The sequence below is a fragment of the Ornithodoros turicata genome, chromosome 7, assembly GCF_037126465.1.
Source record: "Ornithodoros turicata isolate Travis chromosome 7, ASM3712646v1, whole genome shotgun sequence".
In the NCBI taxonomy this organism is placed as follows: Eukaryota; Metazoa; Arthropoda; class Arachnida; order Ixodida; family Argasidae; genus Ornithodoros; species Ornithodoros turicata.
Window position 1 is genome coordinate 50800346 of NC_088207.1, and position 19540 is coordinate 50819885.

The window sequence follows — 19540 nt, forward strand, 5'->3', positions numbered from 1 at the left end:
TCCATGCTCCGGTTAATTAAGTTTGCAAAAAGTTAACTTTTATTATACTCGTATAGTCAAGGGTGTGCTAGAAGCAGAGTTTTCCAGACGAGATATATTTGTCCAGAACAGTCTGAAAAACATATGTGGCATAATACATCTCTTGCTGTGGCGTACTCAAGGTGGCTACAGCCAGCTACCGCTACAGCCTACAAGACGAGAAAAGAAAAAAAAAAGTCTTGTTAAATGCTCTTTCGAAAGCATTGCATCTAGGAACGTTTATTTAATTCTTGTTTCCTTTTGTAGAGAATAATTTGAGTTCGTGACGAGGAAGGTGCTTTCAGCTTAGATCGTATTCCTAACAGAGCGAAGAAGCGAAAACTACTTTTAACCGAGTCAAAAAAAGAAAAGAAAAGAAAATCAGTCGAAGCATACTCAAAGCAAGAATCACTCGGGATGTGTGTTGTAGGCGTGGTACTCAAAAATATAAAGATGCTATGTAAAACACACACTTTACATCATAACGCGGCGGCGTTTTACGTGCAGTGTCAACGTAGCTCTTTAACGAGCTCCAAGATATTATATATGACAAAGCTGGAACCACCACACAATAAATTGTAGGTAAGCCCGTCCACAGCCACGTCCACGAACAAACGCGAGTCCCTAAAATATTCAGGACTAGCCCACTGATTACGCTCTTCTTAAATTCCGTGCAGCCTGGAACTCTCTGAGGCGCTGCTTAAAGCATCACATTAAAATTGCAGCGAGCACAACACTCTCCGAACTGGCTAACTCGAATACGGGGCACATTTATCCAAGTAGATGAAAAAAAAAAAAGTGAAAGGATAACATGAGATCCGCTTTAGCAGCATGTGAACCACGTTAAAGGTGATCAATAAACGTATATAGAAAAATGTATTTTTCCTCTCTGTGTCCCTCAGGAGCAGCTGTGAAGAAGAGGCTCATTCAAGAGCGAGAGAAAGAAGTCCACCAAGAGAACCGGAAATTCTGTCGGAAACCGGAAATGTGACTTGAAGAGTGCACCCATTGATCACTATAAATCGAAACCGAAGAAGTGGAATATTAGTGGCACGCTCCCGGAAAAAGTCTTGGCAGCTTAAGAGCTGTTTACCTTCGTGACTTTGCTGGTTCGTGTTTTACTCAATGTTTTTCGGTGTGTCCGTGGAGTAAATGTGCTCGTACGTCGCGGCAAGATATTAATGTGTACATGAAATATCACCATAAGACGGCAACGCATTTGCCCGTACATAACGCGGAATAGTGTAACATAATATTCAGCTACTCCCGTTGAGATCTTGCTCACTCGTTATTTATATTAACTGTATCCATATTTGCGAATTTTTCGAACGTACTCTTGGACCACTCAAGAGGTACCTCAAAGACGTTACCAGTGCATGAATATGCTAACAACCAAACACCTTACAATATAACTGCCACACCCTACAGGATTACTGTCATCTCGCAGGAACACACTCGTGTCACAATTTTATCATCTATATTACTCAGGGTGAATATATATATATATATATATATTTTTTTTTTTTTTTCATAAAAGCACTTGAAACACAAACAGGGTTACGTACAGTAATGATGTCGGATGTGTCAATCCTGGAATATGGCACACCTGTTGCTACACATGCCGACCCTGCACACTGAACGGCTCTCATGATCGATTTACTGCTGCCAGTTGGGCTCTACAGTTGCAGTTCGGGAGTCAAGGCCACTGAACTTTACGTTTCATCAGACGTTCATCTCCGCGCTTTGCGACTTTCGTATTTGACGTAGCGTTATGCGACCGGCGAACAGTCGTATAGTCACGAACGGAACGTCGAGGTGATGTGAAAACATAGTGTGTGTGTGTGAGAGAGAATTCAGCGCTCAGCAGAGCAGTGCCATGGATTTAGGATTGGGAAACGTGACGGTTCGTGAATACCTGGAACTGCATCTGGGACCTCAGCACATTCTGCTTCCCATTGTGATTCCTCTCACTGTCATCTACGTCATCATCTTCGTCACGGGAGTCATAGGCAACGTCACCGTGTGTCTGGTGATTGCGCGGAACTCCCATTTTCAGACGCCGACCAATTACTACCTCTTCTCGTTGGCTATCTCGGACCTGCTCATCCTCGTCTTCGGTGAGTCTCATTTCGCTCTTTAACCTTTCAGCCTGATTGGTGTTGGATTGCTCTCTTTGTTGTGGACGGCCTCCTTACATGCTGCCGGGTGAGAGTTGTGAACAAACATATTGGATATACGATAGGAACAATACGGGGCAGTTGATATAGGTTCATGACGACGAATAGCAGCAAGAAGACAAGGACAGGGTAGAAGTAGACAGGACAACTGCTATTCGTCATCATGGATATACAAGTCTATAAACGTTGCTGGATCTACGAGACATAGAAGATGTTTCTGCGTAGTGGCCTTCCACGCAAAAGGGGGAACCAGAACTTAGATGATCCTAATTAATTAGTTTAAGCGTTTCTGACGTAAATTATAATGATGTACCTAAAAATGAGCCAAAGCATCATTTCTTTGAGCTTGAGGAAGCACAGGAAGACAGGTAAACAGTACAGAGCGGACGGAACAAAATAGAACAGACGTAAAAAGTTATTGCGCTTCCTAAAACTCAGGGTAATGATGTCTGCACCAGCTCGTATGCACGTACTAGCTTACCTCATCCTACTTTGTTCATTTCAAAATTTTAATTTATTGATGGAAACTGTCCACGACTTATGCGAGATTTTAAATAAGAAAGGCCAGATTGATGTTATATGTATTGACTTTGCCAAAGCTTTTGACAAAGTCTCACATACGTTACTATTGTCAAAATTAGAAATGTACGGCATAAATGGGAGAGTTATTAAGTGGATTGATTCATTTTTGTTAAATAGAAAACAATATGTTGTGTTAGAAAACCACTCTTCCAGCGTGTGCGATGTTAGTTCGGGTGTCCCCCAAGGCTCAGTATTGGGTCCTTTACTATTTCTTTTATATATTAATGACATATCTTTCGACGTCCCCAGCAGTATCCGTGTGAGACTTTTTGCAGATGACTGCTTACTATACACCAAAATAGACAATCACGAAGACCAGGCTCAGCTAGCAGTGGCCCTGGAACGTATTAATGATTGGTGTCACAAGTGGAAAATGGAAATTAATACAGGGAAAAGTATTGTTTGTCACGTAACTAACAAGACACTGCCGCTCAGATATGACTACGTTTTGCAGGAGCACGTGCTCCGAGAGGTCGAACATTTCAAATACTTAGGAGTAACCATGACAGCTCATATGCAGTGGGGAAGACATATTACTAATATTACTAGTACAGCTTGTCATAAGCTTCGAATCCTTAAAGGGAAACTTTACAACGCGCCATGGAAAGTAAAACTCATGGCATATAGGACGACCATACTACCAACATTAGAATACGCCTCTGTGGTGTGGGATCCCTATAGAAAGAAGGACATTGAGAAATTGGAGCGCGTCCAGAGAATGGCGGTCAGATTCATTTACGCAAACTATGACAGAAGGCAATCCGTAACGCAGCTACTGCTCAGGGCTCACCTGAAACCATTGCAAGTACGCAGAACATTCAATCGTCTCTCTACTTATTTTATGTTATACAATGGTCACTTTAAACTTGACACCTCTCCCTATATTAGGCGACGAGCTGTTAGAGAGCTGCGCTCCTCACATAGTATGCAAGCCATCCCGTTCCAAAGCAAAATTGATTGCTTCAAGAACTCGTTCTTCGTTAAAACGGTGGAAGAGTGGAATTCGCTGCCTATTTCTTTGCTTAGCAGTAATTCCATTAGTGTTTTTAAAAAACAGCTAGATGCATCGCTGTGAATTGTTGAGTGCTATGTTTTGACTTTTCTGTACCTCTCCTGTGACAACCCTAGTACAGGGTTAACAGTACCAGTTAAATAAAATAAATAAATAAAAATAAATAATATTGAACACGAATGAACAATTGCATATCAGTATTTCATAATAAGAAACATAAGCTCCGATTTTAAATAATTCTGAAAATAAAAACTAAGCGCTCGGCAGACGAATAATGGACGACCAGCTCTTTGTGCATGCATGATTTGATTTGATTTGATTTGATTTGATTTGATTGGGCTCATCAGCTGCTAAGGGCCATGATGCGCCAAATACCATTGAAGACTAGCTAGGTAAAACGTGCATGTTCAGGACTAAAACTGGAGTAAATGTTACATCAGTATTTAAAATCACACCTATTCTAAAACCCAGTGTCTCTAAAAAACCTATACACATTATCAAAAGGTACAAAACTGTCATCACCCACAGCAGAAGAGTTCTGTGGAGTGGCAAAAAGTTTCTACAGATGTTGGTATGCTGGACATGTGATGAGAATGTGAATGATCGAAAGTTGTCCCCACAGTGGGCGTATGTATGAAAAAAAAAAAAAAAAAGAAGAAGAAGAAGTTTTCGCTACATAACATTGTTACAAATTGCGAAAGCATACTCTCTGATGTGCTCGCGAGATTACCATCACTTCCTGACTCACATCCTTTTGCTCTCATTCCACAAAGGCGTTCTCCGAACGCCTCACGATACTTGTTGGAAACCAACGCCAAAAACTGTGTGTAAACATGGGACTGCTTCCAAAGGGTTCGTGCGATGATGCACAAACGCAATCACGGGAGAGACGGCGTAATTGCCTTTTATTTACGGGTTTTTGTACGGGTTTCCGCGAAGATTTAATTGGGACTCACCTGATGGCTCTGTCAATTAACGCCCCCCTTAATGATTATCGTGTCTACCGCTCCAGGGACCTAATCGTGAGAGCGAAACTCTCCACCACAAAGAAAGCCAATAGCGTGCACGCCACGCGTGTGCCTAGCGGGACTTCGCGAGGCGATATGGCGGACATGAACGGGTTGGAAAAGATCCAGAGCTTGTTGTTCTGTGCATGAAACGGGATTGGGGTATGTTACTTTCTTTGTGACACATGTGACAGTGACGTGGGAGTTGAACAGAAGCTAGGACGTCTCTTTCGTGTAGCTGGCGAGGAGGCTCGAAGAGTGTTTGGATGAAGTTGCGGTATGATGGTGTGGCTTGGTGCGTATGTGGGAGATGATGTCACGAGCTGTTTGTGACTGCAAAATTCGCAATGATGAGCAAAAGCAGTACGTTTAGGAATGCACCCTGTCGATTTATTTTCGCATACTCGTACGACAGTAACTTCACTGCTTATTCCCTCGCGTTTTCCTATAAAATCATATTTTACATTTTAGTTCTTCTTAATTGCAATCCCAAACGGTCACTGGAGCACTCAGCTTTTAAGTGCCGTGGAATAGACGCACCTAGGCGTGCGAAAAGACCATCCCCATGTTTCTCTTGATATGTTTATCCGTTTATAAGTGTTCGCAGCACAGCAGTAACGCATTAGCAAATTTCTGGCACAATAAGAAATGCCGAGATTTAATTGTCGTTGCGAAGATTACGTGTATCTGCCACACAAGTAGTAGTTGTAGTAGTAATTTACTGCTCAAAAAAAGGGGGGGGGGACTTGGAGTAGGGTGGCTGGCCTAAGGGCGCCTGCAGCTCCATCTCATTTAGGTGGGTTTGAGGTTAATGATATGTGACTGCTAGTAGCGGCAATATACCGGGTGTTTCAGTTAAATCCACGGGCTAAATAATTCGCGAACGGGTGCACCAATCGACGAGCTTTCTTTTTACAAGTATCTGTCCGATACAAACTACAAGCTGAGCTTCGTGCGAATGAATGGGAGGCGCTCATTATTTAAATAAAAATTCAAATGAGTTTCGTAAAAACCCTAAGTTCTAAAGCAGGGCGCTGTCGGCGTTAAAGTGGGTACTACCCCTTTTGGGACCTTCAGTGGACACCTTCTACAGAAAAATCTGCCACCGAAGCGGGTCATTTGCTACAGTAATTAATTGGTTTCGGTTAACATATTTTGTCGCGGCTGATCGCGGTGAAGCGCAAAAGGACGTAATTTATTGGTGTTAATTTATTGGTGTAAGGACATGATTCATTGGTGGATAAGGGGGTGGAAGAGCGTCCTTTTGCGCTTCACTGCGACCAGCCGCGACAAAAATATGTAAACCGAAACCAATTAATTACTCGCAACAAATGACACGCTTCGGTGGCAGGTTGTTTCTCTAAAAGGTGTCCACTGAAGGTCCCAAAAGGGGCAGTACCCAGTTTAATGCCGACAGCGCCCTGCTTTAGACGTTTTTTTTACGAAACTCGTTTGAATTTTTATTTAAATAATGAGCGCCTCCCACTCAATCACATGCTGCGCAGCTTGTAGGCGGTATCGGACAGATACTTGCAAAAAAAGAAAGCTCGTCGATTGCCCGTTCGCGAATTATTTAGCCCGGGGATTTAACTGAAACACCCGATATACCGCTTTCTTCTAGGTAGACACACACTGCCTTGAGTGCCTTCATGTCCTGTTCCTTTGTGGGCCATCGTCCCATTACTTTGCAGTAAGAGTATGATCTTTTGTCCAGTGTTTGAAGTGCCCGGGACAGTGGGCAATAAAAAGAAACGAGATTGCAGCAAACTGGGATTGGAGTAGCCACACACGACATCGTCTGAATTATATAACCACTCCATCCCTTTTTCTTCCCCTTTTTCCCCTTTTCTTTCTAGCTTTGCGGCAAGTCAGAATCCCATACGTCATTATCTGTGGCGCAACCACTGCGCCCCACACATGTCGCGTGATTTTTATGCATTTCTTCCCCGCACACTTTTGTCGCGTACAAACTAGGACGTGCAAAGAAATCAGAAGCTTCACGACTCCTGACACTATAGTTGTGCAGCGGGACATTTTCTGCGAAAGAAGGACCCTGTGACAAATGGGCTAGAGAACTGAGATGCGCGGACCAATGAAAACTGTCGCAGAGAGCGCCGTACGCGCGTTATTTTTCTTGCCCGTTGCGGCTCCTTTTCCTGCTCGCGAAACTTTCTACTCGCAAATCGATCTGTTTCCAGACGTTCGGAGCAGAAAATGAGGGACGGAAGGGGAAGAAAGGGATCTTGTGATTTGCGTCACATGTACGTAAGAAAGGACAAAGGACCGATTGGGCCGCAGACGCCTTTCTTTCTGTGCTGCACGGAATATGTGATAATGAAAGAAAGGAACAGGAAAGAAATGTCTTCGAATGGCTGTAGGTTTTCTGAGAACGGTAAGATTCTGCCCTTCGTTACAAGCAGGACAGCGATGTGTTGTTCACCTGACGGAAATGCGCCAGGAGGATTAAGAGGATATTGGTGCGAATGGTTATTTTAAAAATCGAAGCTGGTGAGAAGAGAACACATACGTACCGAAAGCAAATACAACGTGAAAGAATAAAATTCTTTCCTGAAACAGCACCGCAAGCGGTACTGCCCCGTCGACCTTTTTATCGGCCGTACCAGTCAAAGACACGGCCCACCCAGGGGCGAACCTCGTTATCAAGGGGCCCTTCTCCATATATGAAGGACCGGCTCCCAAGGCACACAAGGCAAGGGCTCACGGGGACTTAGAGCGCCTAGAGCATTACGAGGCGGCATGAGACGGAGGTAGAAGAAGAACAACAACAACGTTCCCAGTGTGCGCACGCAGCAGCATCGTCAGCCGGGGTAAACCATAACCGAAGCAGACGACGGAGCTGTGTCCCTCAAAGTTCCCATGCCGCTTTGCGCTGCGCGCATCTTTGTAACATCGTCTATTTTTAACCAGATACACATGACCAAGGTAGAGCGATTAGACGATTTGAAAAAAAAAAAAAAAAAACGCGCGCGCCACCAAGCGCACGGCGCACACCGGGAATGTTGTTCTTCATCTACCTCCGCCTCTGGTTTGTCTCGTAATGCCATATAACGGCGCTCTAAGTTCCCATGAGCCCTCGTGTGCCTGTCCAAAGGTGACTACCTCCATAGGCAGCTCTCCTGCTTGATGAGAATGACAATACACGCAATCTCCCCTTGGGAGCATTACTTACACACTCAACACGCACACAATACACAGATGGCGCTTGCTTTTGTAAAAAGGTTCATTACTTTTCCGACGCACAACTTGTGTTGTGTGCGTCTCGCCCTGTGTCTCAGCCATGTGAAGTTACCAACTAGCCCAACTTTCCACCCCATGCAGATACGCATGCAGCACATGTATGGATATAAACGTGTGTATACAGCACGTATACGAGATATATATTCATGCGGATCAGAATAATAAGTGGAGCTCATTTTGTTTTATGCCCGCTTGTGCCTTTTTTAGCCATACACTTGCAGCTCCGGACCTAAGTATTCCAATATATTCGGTTTGGAAGAAACATCGCTTCGATTCGATTCGACATTGGATTATAGAACTCCGTATCCGATTCGCAAATCGAATACAAAATTATCCGTTTCTGTGTTCGACGAATTCGGATATTGGCACAGGCCTCAAATATAGTTTTTTTTCTTGTTAGTTTGTGTATATCGTTCTCGGAAACAAACAAAAAAGTGGTTTGTGCTAATTTTATTAACATGTTCTTTACATCCACAAAACATGTCAGTATGCGACTTCGTAAAATGCACTATACTTCGGGCCAACTCCTGTAAGTCAACTCCAACTCAACTGCATGGCTTATACCTTGTTGAAAGTATATCCATACCTGGCTGCAACATTGCATATCAGTGCAGGTTACAATACATATTTTGACTTTTTGCCCCAATGAGGCGTCGTCAGCCGTAATGAGACTACCTTCTGAGTGATTATTTTGGCCGTAACGAGACGCTTGGGGCTTAAAGGATTATAGGCCGTAATGAGACATCGTCCGTAATGAGATACAATCGTCTAACGACGTTTGTGATTGGCTTAGGCCGGTCGCAAAATGCTCCCGAATAACAACGTATAGTGCACGCTAGCATGCTCGTACTCTGATCACGTTGCGAAGATACCCGTTGGTGGCGCTGGTGCGTACTCCCAAAGCAAACATGCAAAATAATTGCGTTATCAAAGCATGTGAACCGGCTACTCCGTCTGCATATATGGCGTCTGTCGTCTAGGACACGTACTGTCGTGGCAACTGTTCACAAATCTCCCGTTTCCATGGCTTCGCTCCGATAAGCGCTCAGCTATCGGGGAACAGTAAAAACAGAATTGGACCGGTCAGTTGTCATTTTGGGGGCGGTAGTGTGCTGGCATGGTATCTCTTGTTTTTCACACGTGTGGTCAACAACAACAATAACAACAAACAAAAAAAAGTTTAAAAAAAACGTCGAAGCGTACTGAAAGAAGTCTGTATCTGAGAACTGCCTGAATGATTTCCTGGGGCTCTTTCATTGCGTTGCCGTTGCATTGTGGGCCGGTGTTCTTACAGGTGGTGTCAAACGATACCATACCTGCAACCGACCACCCCCAAAGTGAAGGTCGACCGGTCCATTGCTATTTCCGCTGGTCTCCGGTAGTCGGGCGCTTCTCGGAGCGAGGCCACGGAAATGGGAGGTTGGTTAACAGTGGCCACGACAGTACATCTGTGACTGTGACTCGCATGGTGGCCCCTACGCTACAAGAATAGAGAGCTCGTTTTACTGTTTTTTGGACCGGCTCAAAAATTATCAGATTTACGTTCGGTACGCTAGCAACACACGGAAACAGGACACGAAGGATGATAAACAGACACAATACAACCGTTGCAGCAGTCACTTAGACAGTAGTCATATTTGCGTCTTTGTGCTAGGACGGCAACGCAAAATAAATCAGTTCGAAAGAGCTCCTAGAAGCTGCCACAATTCAAATCGTAACCACGATCATCAGCTGCCACCGAATACGATACAGACTCCCGCCCGGCTGCTTTCATTTCGACACCACAACACTCTCGAAGCTTTGAAAAGAAGACGTATTTCCATAACGATCACAACATTCAACTCTTTCCAAAAGCACCCGAGCGATATGCCAAATGCAGCGTCTCACTTCCCGGCCGGAGCAGTTATAAACAGGCGAAATTTTAACAACAGCCAGAATATTTCGCAAGCTCCTCTTCTACCAACAATAACCGCAACGAGATTTCCTACACGAGACGAATCGCTCAGCCTGAATAAAGACGCCCGCGTTATTGAAAGCGTGCGCTTCAAGGTCGCACCATCCTTTCTTCGGGACACAATTGAAATATCCGCCTCGATCTGTTAGCATCATCTCGATGCATGCCTGCACGTGCGACGAGCGGCTCAATCTCTCTTTTGCGTTACACGTCTTCCAGCAGATAATACATATCAATGCGCCTCTATGCTGCATGTCCAAAACACATCGTTTTCATCCCTTTCACTTCGTCCTTCCTTATACCCTCAGAGAAAAAGTGAAAGAACCCACATTCCTTTGGCCCTGCGAAATTATATATTCCCCTGGGCTTTCCTCAGGTGCGATGTTGTTGTTATGGCTGCTGGAACACAACGATTAGGACAGGCGCAGCACGCAAATACAACAGCAAGCATAGCCATCACGAACATCGGTGACCATCACATCACGGAGAATCATGTGATGTTGATGTTCATGTTGATGATGATGTATGGCTGAAAGGAGCAGTACAGCTCTTTCCATAGTTTAGCGCGCTGTGTCTAGTGAACACGTGACGTCCTGATGCTTCAGAGAAAAAATGCCTCGAAACCACACTAAACAACGCGAAAACATACTATCCATTCTAATACGGGTGGAAATTGATGCAGAGGTAGAAAAGCCTTACTCGCGCTTATACCTGACAAATCGAAAAGGATTCTACCGGATTCTTCCAACCGTCGTCGTTGTAGTATATATGCTGGCCACGTCTCCCATAAAACAGTACACGTTCACACCACCACCTGCCCACAACCGCCCCTCTCTGCTCTTTTTTTTTTCTTTTCTTCCTCACACATGCAGTGACCGTGATCTACGCAGGGACCACGTTCAAAACACTTTATTTATTCACCTTCTCCTTCGTCGTCCTCACTCACACATGGAACATACAACGCTCCCTCAAATGTAACTGTGCAACCTCAAACATTTTGAGACGTGTGTGTTCCGTGCGTGCTGTCGAAGCCGTTGGGATATAGAATGTTTCCGCAAATACGGGTTTGCGTATTATGTATGATACGAGGACATGAAACGATGGCAGTCGCATGTAATCCCAGGGAAGTAGGAACGGGGGAGTAGTTCGTAGGAGCTACGCTAGGAGGACTTTGTGATGGTGTTTTATAGCGCCACGATGGGGTAGCGATGGGGTTGTACCGCTATCATCGATTGGCTTCTGGGTTCTGTTCATTTCACCGAAAAATTGGTGACCCGAACAAAGAAGATTGGCCTACCAGTATCTATCATCAGTCACGTCTAGCCTAAACCGCGTTCCGATATCTCGAATCCGACGGACTCCTCCACCGTGGAGGCAGCGTTGGCCCTTCGACTACCGCAGCTCAACCTTGGTTTGCTCAGGGAGACGCACGGTTCGGTGCGTGCAACATCGCTTTCCAAATAACGAAGTACTTTTATGATAATGGTGAACTCCCAATTATTATTGATGTTTGTTTTCTATTTTTATTTTACGCAAAGGCAACTCTGGCCATCATGCGCCAAACTATGGACAGTGGGGTAAAAATAAGTTGAAGACTACAAAAGGGGTGTTATGGTGCACACTATAGGGGTATTGAGAGAACTTCCTGTATAACGGGCTAAAAGCAAACTTTTATAGGAACAGTACAATTATAATTCGTTAAGAAACCGATAGCACTAAGAAAGTTATATCGTAATAATATGAATCATGGCCTCATCACCAAGCAAAAGAACTGCTGGAAAGGCTTGTAAAGTGGTGCTGTCGATTAGTTTTCATGCAGATACGGTTAAACCATCGGAGCTTTGCCTGCTGATACTGCTCCGGAGATCTGCGACACCACACTTCAATCTCCACTCAATATATAGATCCTTCGGTACTTTGAGCGTCGAGCTGATCGCAAGAGCCTACCATACCAGCCCAGCGACAGTTACAAGCGCTATTGACAAATGAAGAGCTCGAGGATCAAAAACCAACCCAGCTGCTTGGTTGGAGGTGCTACTCTGGAGCCCGCCCTCGTTCAGGAGCATTTTTCTTTCAGACTACCAGCGGAAACTCATCGCATATTAGCAGCGGCAGGCACGGCCTCTCTAGATGACCTTGCAGAGCTTGCAGACCGAACCATTGACCTGTCAGCCGGGAACGCAGCCGGGAACAGCCGGGAACGCAGAAGTTCGCCCTCTCCGGCTCACACAAATACCGACCCATTCTGTTGGTATCATTTTAACTTTGGTGCAGGGTAATGCCAATCTCCGTGCAGAGTGGTCAGAAAACTCCCGCACCATCAACTGGAGGCGGCAGCAGCCATACGAAAAGGCCCCTCCATCATCGTGGACAAGAACACGAAATCAAGATGATTTTTAGCAGACACCCGGGCTGACTTTAGAGAGAGAGAGAGAAAACTTTATTCAGAGTTTATTTAGAAACTACGACTACAGTGCGGAACCGTTAGGGCGAGCCGCGTTATTCAGTCAGCTTATAGTAGATTAATAGAAAAGGCAACCCATTTATATATTTATGAATACATGGGCGACCTTATTCTGTTTTTGAATGGTAGGTAGCGGTCGATATGTCTGATGCCAGATGATAAAGTATTCCAGATGCTAGAGATCCGAAGTTGAAAAGCGAGCAGCAGCCATGGTTAGTTCTTGGGCGGAAAGGGGAAATCGTATTGGTGTTATTTCTAGTGCTGTAGGATATGGTTGTGTCGTGTAACTATACGAGCATGTCTACTGGATGATGGGGTAACTTGTGTATAAGAAGAACAACTTTGGAGCGCACGATTGTGCCACCAGGCTCTTCGTTGCGCGCTGACCCTACACTCTTAAAAAAAAGGGTGTACTTTAACTCCTTTCCTTGCCACATATATAACATCCTTTTGGAAAGTACAATTACTCTCAAAAGGGTGTCTCCTCACTCCCTCAAGGGAGTAGCATAACACCGTCTCCCTGCCGGAGAGAAAATATTACTCTCTAGTAGGGAGAAAGGTGTTACGTTACTCCCTTGAGAGAGTGAGGAGACACCCTTTTGAGAGAAATTGTACTCTCCAAAAGGGTGTTATATATGTGGCAAAAAAAAAAAAGGAGTTGAAGTACACCCTTTTTTTTTCAAGAGCGTAGTTGCACACCTTGCGTTTTCCCTCACTCGATCCATTCGGCAGCAATACCATCGTCCGTTGTGTTCGACTATACGCTACGAAAGTAGGTCAACCTTTGGCGCACCTCCCTCACCTTTTCCCTCGTGTACGTAGAACGGTCTCATTGGACCGCTCTCAAATAATGCGTCACAACAGACGCACGCGAGATCCGTGTTGCTTCATATGTCGGTACAGTTCCCTTAGAAGTCGGCCCAGGACGCACATTCTCCCAGGGCGTCAGTCGTGACGTTGCCCACCTCTGTGAGGCCGACTACACGGCGAGCCATTTCACCATCGCCATCACCACCACCACCATTTTCTCTCTCTCTCATGCGCTGAGACGTACTGTCGTAGCGTATTGCGTCCATCGCGATTGTAAACGGCTGTTATCCCCATCAGCATGTGGGTCACCCACAGTTGTGAAAAGTAAAAAAAGAAAGAAAAAGAATGCCCTAATACCTCGAGAGTTTGTAACCCAGAGCAAATTCAATTAACGCAAACAAGAACCTTTATGATAAACTACTCCTTGCCATGGTTCGCAGAATTTCAGAAAAGCGTATAAGCATCAGCCTCATATAAGCTTTCGTAATGACGTTTCCATTCATGCTGCCAAGATGACCCTCACGCTCACGTACGTCATGCAGAAGTATTGCGAGGAGTTCATTATGTATGCTTGAGCATGCTATTTCAGCAGCATTCTACAGGAACGTATGTAAATTCTGGAAAACACTAACGCAACGATCGTCCTGTACTGAGTCTGCGTAGGCCACAACGAAGGGGAAAAAAAAACAGTATTTGCCTAATGAGACTTCCTGGTTAACTTCATTAATGCCGTTTCAATGTTCGGGTTTGAATGAAGTAAAAGTCCGGAAAAGCATTCATCTAGCTTGGGCAGTGAAACAACTTCGTTCGGTGAATCCTAACAACGAGGAAGACCGCATAACGATTTCACTTTCCTTCCGCTACATGCACAAAGAAAATCGAAACGAAAGGCTCCTTTTCACAATAGAGGAGATGGCCGTTTCATTTTATTACATGACCTAAGAAGTACCTCGCTGTGTGGCAGCTAGGTGGCGCCACAGAAAGCAAAACCTTCTGGATAAGGCGAATACTTTTTTTTTACTCCATCGAACTATTCATCCTGCAACAACGGATATTGCGCGGATTATGTCAAGCCCTTTAAATAATCATCCGGCATAGCCACGTCTTTCTCCTCCATTGAACACATTTGTACACCTGCGAGTATTCTGGGCCCCTTCGTGACAGTGAACATGCATTTAGCTGCGGCGAGAGGGCGTTAATAATAGATCGCATGATAGAGGAGACAGAACAGGTAATGATATCGCGTGAGCCAAGCCCATTTCCTGCTGTTCTCTTGAGCTCGATGGAATTGCGTGCTGAATTCTTGTAATGGGCTATTAGATGGTTTCTCACTTGTATCTGAATTCATATTTACGCTGTAGGGCAGTAGGACGGCAGTGCGCGTAGCTGGACAAGCTGCGAAACTCACAGAAGAAGAAGAAGAAGGAGAAGAAAAAAAAAAAGCCTCGGCCCATACGATGTGGGCGTCTCCGACTTGGCCTCCGCTCGACGTAGCCTCACAGAAACGCAAGACTTATGGTAACATGATTTCCTGCCCCATTGGCTACCGAAAAGCGCTGTTAGACGATATGCGCTGAATTGATTTCCTTTGATTGATACCAGGCTCGCGTGGCTCAGTGGTTAGCGTGCTGGCCATGTTACGTCGAGGCTGGAAGGAATCAGGGTTCGAATCTCGGTGCTGAATGTGCTGTCTGGAGTTTTTCCTGGGTTTTCCTCAGACGCTTTCAGACATATGTCGGCACAGTTCCCTTAGAAGTCGGCCTAGGACGCACATGCCCTCAGGGCGTCAGTCATGACGTTGCCCACCTGGGTGAGGCCGACAACGGCGAGCCCACCATCCTTCTTTGACCACCACCACCACCTTCACCACCACCATCCTTCTTTGATTAATGAGTTGATTTATGTGAAGCCGAGAACAACGTCGAGCTCTTTCTTCTCTGCGGAGGAGTTCAATGTTTGAACGAAGTAACGTAGTCCAGGGAAACCGGCTGGTTGTGAACGCATTGAAGGAAACATTCCTATAGAGACTGAGGCAAAAATGGAGGGAACAATCACAATACACCAACTCACAACCAGCAAGTTTTTGATAAGCGTTCGTTTAATTGCTCTCCCTCCGTGGACCAATAACGCGAACGTAAGAACAAGAAAAGGGGCTAGATGAACGTAAAAAAAGTTTGACAGCTGTCAACGGGGATTATAAAAGGAGATCGATAAAGTTTCCACAGGATCTCACATTTCTTTTCGTCCTGTTCTTCTTCAAGACACAATCTTTTCGTCTTTCCTTGGGGAGCTTATGCAAAATCCACGACGTTATTACCTGCTGTCGTGGAAGGATGTATGTATGTATGTATGCTGTGGCGCATTGGCTGCAATTTTAAGACTGTGTTTCTGTCGCACGGAATGCTCTATCTTTAGAACAGTTAAAGCCCACACATTGTTACGTAACATACCGATCACACAGACTATGCTGCATTTCCAAATACAACACGGCGGTAACCGCTGCCCTTCATTCATTTGATTCGCATCTCACTCACGCGATAACCCACATGTAACGGCGTAGGGTACCACAACTCCTGCAACGAAACGCCTCAGGTCATAGTCATGACGTATCTGTTGCTGTTGGTGCTCGCGCTCGTAGTCACGGTCATTTCGTTACAGCATGTATTACATATTCTATTAATATAAATTATTATTACTAACATATATTATACACAATATACATATATTATTATGATTATTAACATATTATACACACTGCAGCAGAAGCGGTAACACTATCAACAGTAAAGTTTAGTAACTTTACGGCCGAGTGAATTTAACTTTTTATTTACATTATTTCCAAAGCACAGCTATAGGGCCAAAGCATAGAAACAATTTCCGTCTTCCGCGCTCACAAAACCTCGGGCCTAGCGCTCCACTATAAAATCTGATGCGCCGTATATAGCGTAGGCTGGTATTAAACCAGATGGTAAGTCGCATGCTGCACATTAAACTTGCAAGTGCCTCTACAGCACGACTACACATGCGACGGCCAACCCTGGCGTGTAGCAGCAGAAAGCTGATATAGTCCAGACCGCCCGTAGCCCATTTTCAGGGTTGCATCGCACACGTACGCCCACGTGAACAAAGAATTCCCATTCATTCCATGTGCCAGGTGCAATTCGCTGGCGGCGACAGAATTAAGCTTGTCCTTTGTCACTCGGAATTCTATTTTCTTCAGGGTGGGACTCGACAAAAAGAAGATAACGATAACGAATGTCCACGCAAATCGAATTTTCTACGAATACAGCCGCGCCGCCCACAAGGCACAACATTGAGGTTAACTTTGGAAGAATTTTATTCTGGTGTAACTGTTCTCGTGTTCGGACTCAGTGTTCGCGGCCAATGGCAGAAAAGGAGCAAATCGGGGATTCAGCCTCTTTTCCCTGCAATTTACTTCCTCGCACTGAAAATAGTCCCTAAACTTTGCATTAACTTCCGTGTATTTAGTCTCGAAAGGGATTAATGATTGCGGCGATGAATCTGCTCTCTCAAATGAATAAAGCTATTTTTATTTATTTTTTATTTTTTGGTGAACGTTTACAAGATCGATTTAAAAAAAAAAACATCGTCCTCACTATTTTTCCATTCGCATAATGGACTTATCTAATAGTTCGAGATTCGTACGAGCGCAAATCTATATGCAGCCGCCACAGAACTTCAACCTTGCATGAGCCTCACCTCGAAACAATTCGTAAATGAAACCAAGCGGAACTTCACTTTCTCCAGCGCGGTATTTGTTTTCGGGGCGAGTAATCTTCGCCGATCTTCCCGCCGTCCAAATGATAATCCACTTATAGCGATGTGAATGTTTTATTCGCATCCGCAGGTACAGATGAAGCTCGACAAGACAGGCAATAGTTTCACTGTGCGGCGTTATTACGAACGAAATATCCCGATCAACAGGAATCATCTTACGGTGCGGGCGCATCTCCATCGCAGCGGAAATCGAAATGCGAAACGCAGACCCAAGTGAGTCTGCGGCGAGTTGCCCTTCGCACGAGCTACGGATATCTATAAATATTCATAACCAGCTATAACAGACGCCGCAGGCGTATAAATAATGACACTCGCGTTTAGTCGCTTCCCCGATTTCTCATTGACCGCTCTCCTGTTGTGCGCTGTCATCCGGAACGCCGTTCTTGTGATACACATCCTTACACGCAATTCGGAAAGGCTCCCTTTCGCTACTCGTAAGAACAAAAGGCTCGAGCGATAAAGTGGACTACATAAAGGATCCCAACGCCTGTTGTGTCGTGCTCGACGTTCTCGCCCGAGAGGCGCCGAAACGAAGCATTTTTGACACCTTAGAGCTGAAAGTGCGCTTGGAACTTTTAATACGATTACCTTTCAAGGGGGAGACAGAACGCCCACGATGAAGACAGCAGGTAAGAAAAGAGTCGCTAGGTAAGAAGGGCTGGAAGAGGGACGGAGAGCAGCTCGAGAGAGGCAGTCCATTGTTCCGATTCGAGAGACCGTTGCGCAAGGGAAGTCGACCGTGATTGTAGCATCGTGCAATATATGCTATAAATGTAGAACGAGTAAACGATTGTGTAAGTATACCCAGAACGAAGGATGTGTGGTGTATAATGCGTAAATGTGTGATTAACCGTATGTAGCGTAGGAAGTTGGGGTGGCACGGTTCGGGTACATGGAATTCGTGTATGTGTATGTTAACGTATTACTGTAGTTAACACTTGTAATCAAGACTACATATGCGTAAAAGATCTCATTTTGAGTAAAAGAATGCCTATCAGCAGTGACTGCTGCTAAACCGGTGAACGCTCCAATTGCAGATGCATCGAAGTGCAAATGTGGATCAGATGCCATTAACTAAGTTACGCTAATTGATTATCTAATTATACTGTCGCAGTATAAAACCCGTCTTAGGCTCGAGTTTGTCACGTGACATCACGCCACGTTCTATGTGCCGTTAAAGCAGAAGGCAGCGTTTTCGCAGAGGATATATGTTTCGGGACATATATACGAGGCAAAAGACTTTGCACACTTCCATTCCTTACGTCGTCGTTCCTCTACTTGTTAAATGAAGCAGAGACTTTCTCGTGAGCAGAAATTGCGAGAGCAATATTAGAGTCACATAGAAGGCTGCTTTATAGAGGTGTCCAACGAGCAATTTGTGTGCATGGCGTTCTGCCGTTCCAAATGAATGCGGCAAAACGCGGTGCGACAGAAAACGAAAACAGCGACACGTGGGTAGGGACTTGAAAGGCCCCATTTTTCAGCCAGGTAAAAGAGACCGCGAATGTCGAGCCTAATGGATCCGGCGCACGTGCGCTACCACACTAGACAGGCTTAGTGCATCGTACCTTTGCGTTTGCGTGCGTAAGGGATAGCGTTGATGGTTCTGAGCACGAGCAAAATATATAGACATAGCTTTGCGGAGTGCGCAGATCCACCACGCTATCTCTTACGTGCGCAAAGGCGATAGCGCACGGTGCAATAAAACTCACTAGTAACAAGGAAGAAGAAACCTAAGTAGAGGAAGAGGACATATCTGGTTTATTTACAAACAAAACAAACCTAAGTGGAGGAGGACGAAATAAGTTTATTTACAAACAAAACAAACCTAAGTGGAGGAGGACGAAATAAGTTTATTTACAAACAAAACAAACCTTAACCGAGGAGGATGAAATATCTGTTTATTTACAAACAAAACAAGCCTAAGTGGCGCGTTAGGGAATATACTGTTGCTAGGATTGCAGTTGTTCGAATATCAGATAACTTTCTACAAGCTGTTGTATACAAGCTGTCCGTCTATGACGGCTTTACCGCATGGATTTGTACAACCAATTTCTTCGACATGTCAGAAGTTCTCCTCGTGGTTTCCGACATGACAAAATAGCTACAATGGTGATAGTTGTTGTAACAGGGACGTAACGGTGCGAAATATTATGTCTACAATAGTTTTTGCTACGAAAAGTCGAAGATGTCACCGTGTTCGAAGGGCCCCGCAATATTTTTTATCACTGGTAAGGCGCTCTTGATGGCTGCCATCCATTTATATGCTGCACACTGATAGCTACACATGCCCTTCCTTATATAGTGCCATAAAGATCACTCTCCCATGTTTGCTTGCTTGCTCTCATTCATTCGGAACGAGGCCAGCAGTTGTTTCACCGTCGTCCGAATTAGAGGAAATATTTTTACAAGTCAATCATGCCTACTACGACAACTCTCACTGGAAGTAATGTTCCATCG

The 19540-nt window shown here is 44.9% G+C and overlaps 2 protein-coding genes across 2 annotated transcripts in view; one reads left to right on the plus strand and one right to left on the minus strand.

The window, feature by feature from the left end:
* The window catches only part of LOC135401454 (uncharacterized), a 102276-nt gene that overhangs the window by 68626 nt on the left and 14110 nt on the right, over positions 1 to 19540 (minus strand). The window lies entirely within an intron of this gene.
* Positions 1 to 19540, plus strand: part of LOC135401455 (neuropeptides capa receptor-like) — a 134386-nt gene that overhangs the window by 20793 nt on the left and 94053 nt on the right. The window contains exon 3 of the mRNA XM_064633871.1: positions 921 to 2135. Coding sequence (XP_064489941.1) covers positions 1895 to 2135 — 241 coding nt within the window. The 5' untranslated portion in view covers positions 921 to 1894. The remainder of the gene's footprint in view (positions 1 to 920; positions 2136 to 19540) is intronic.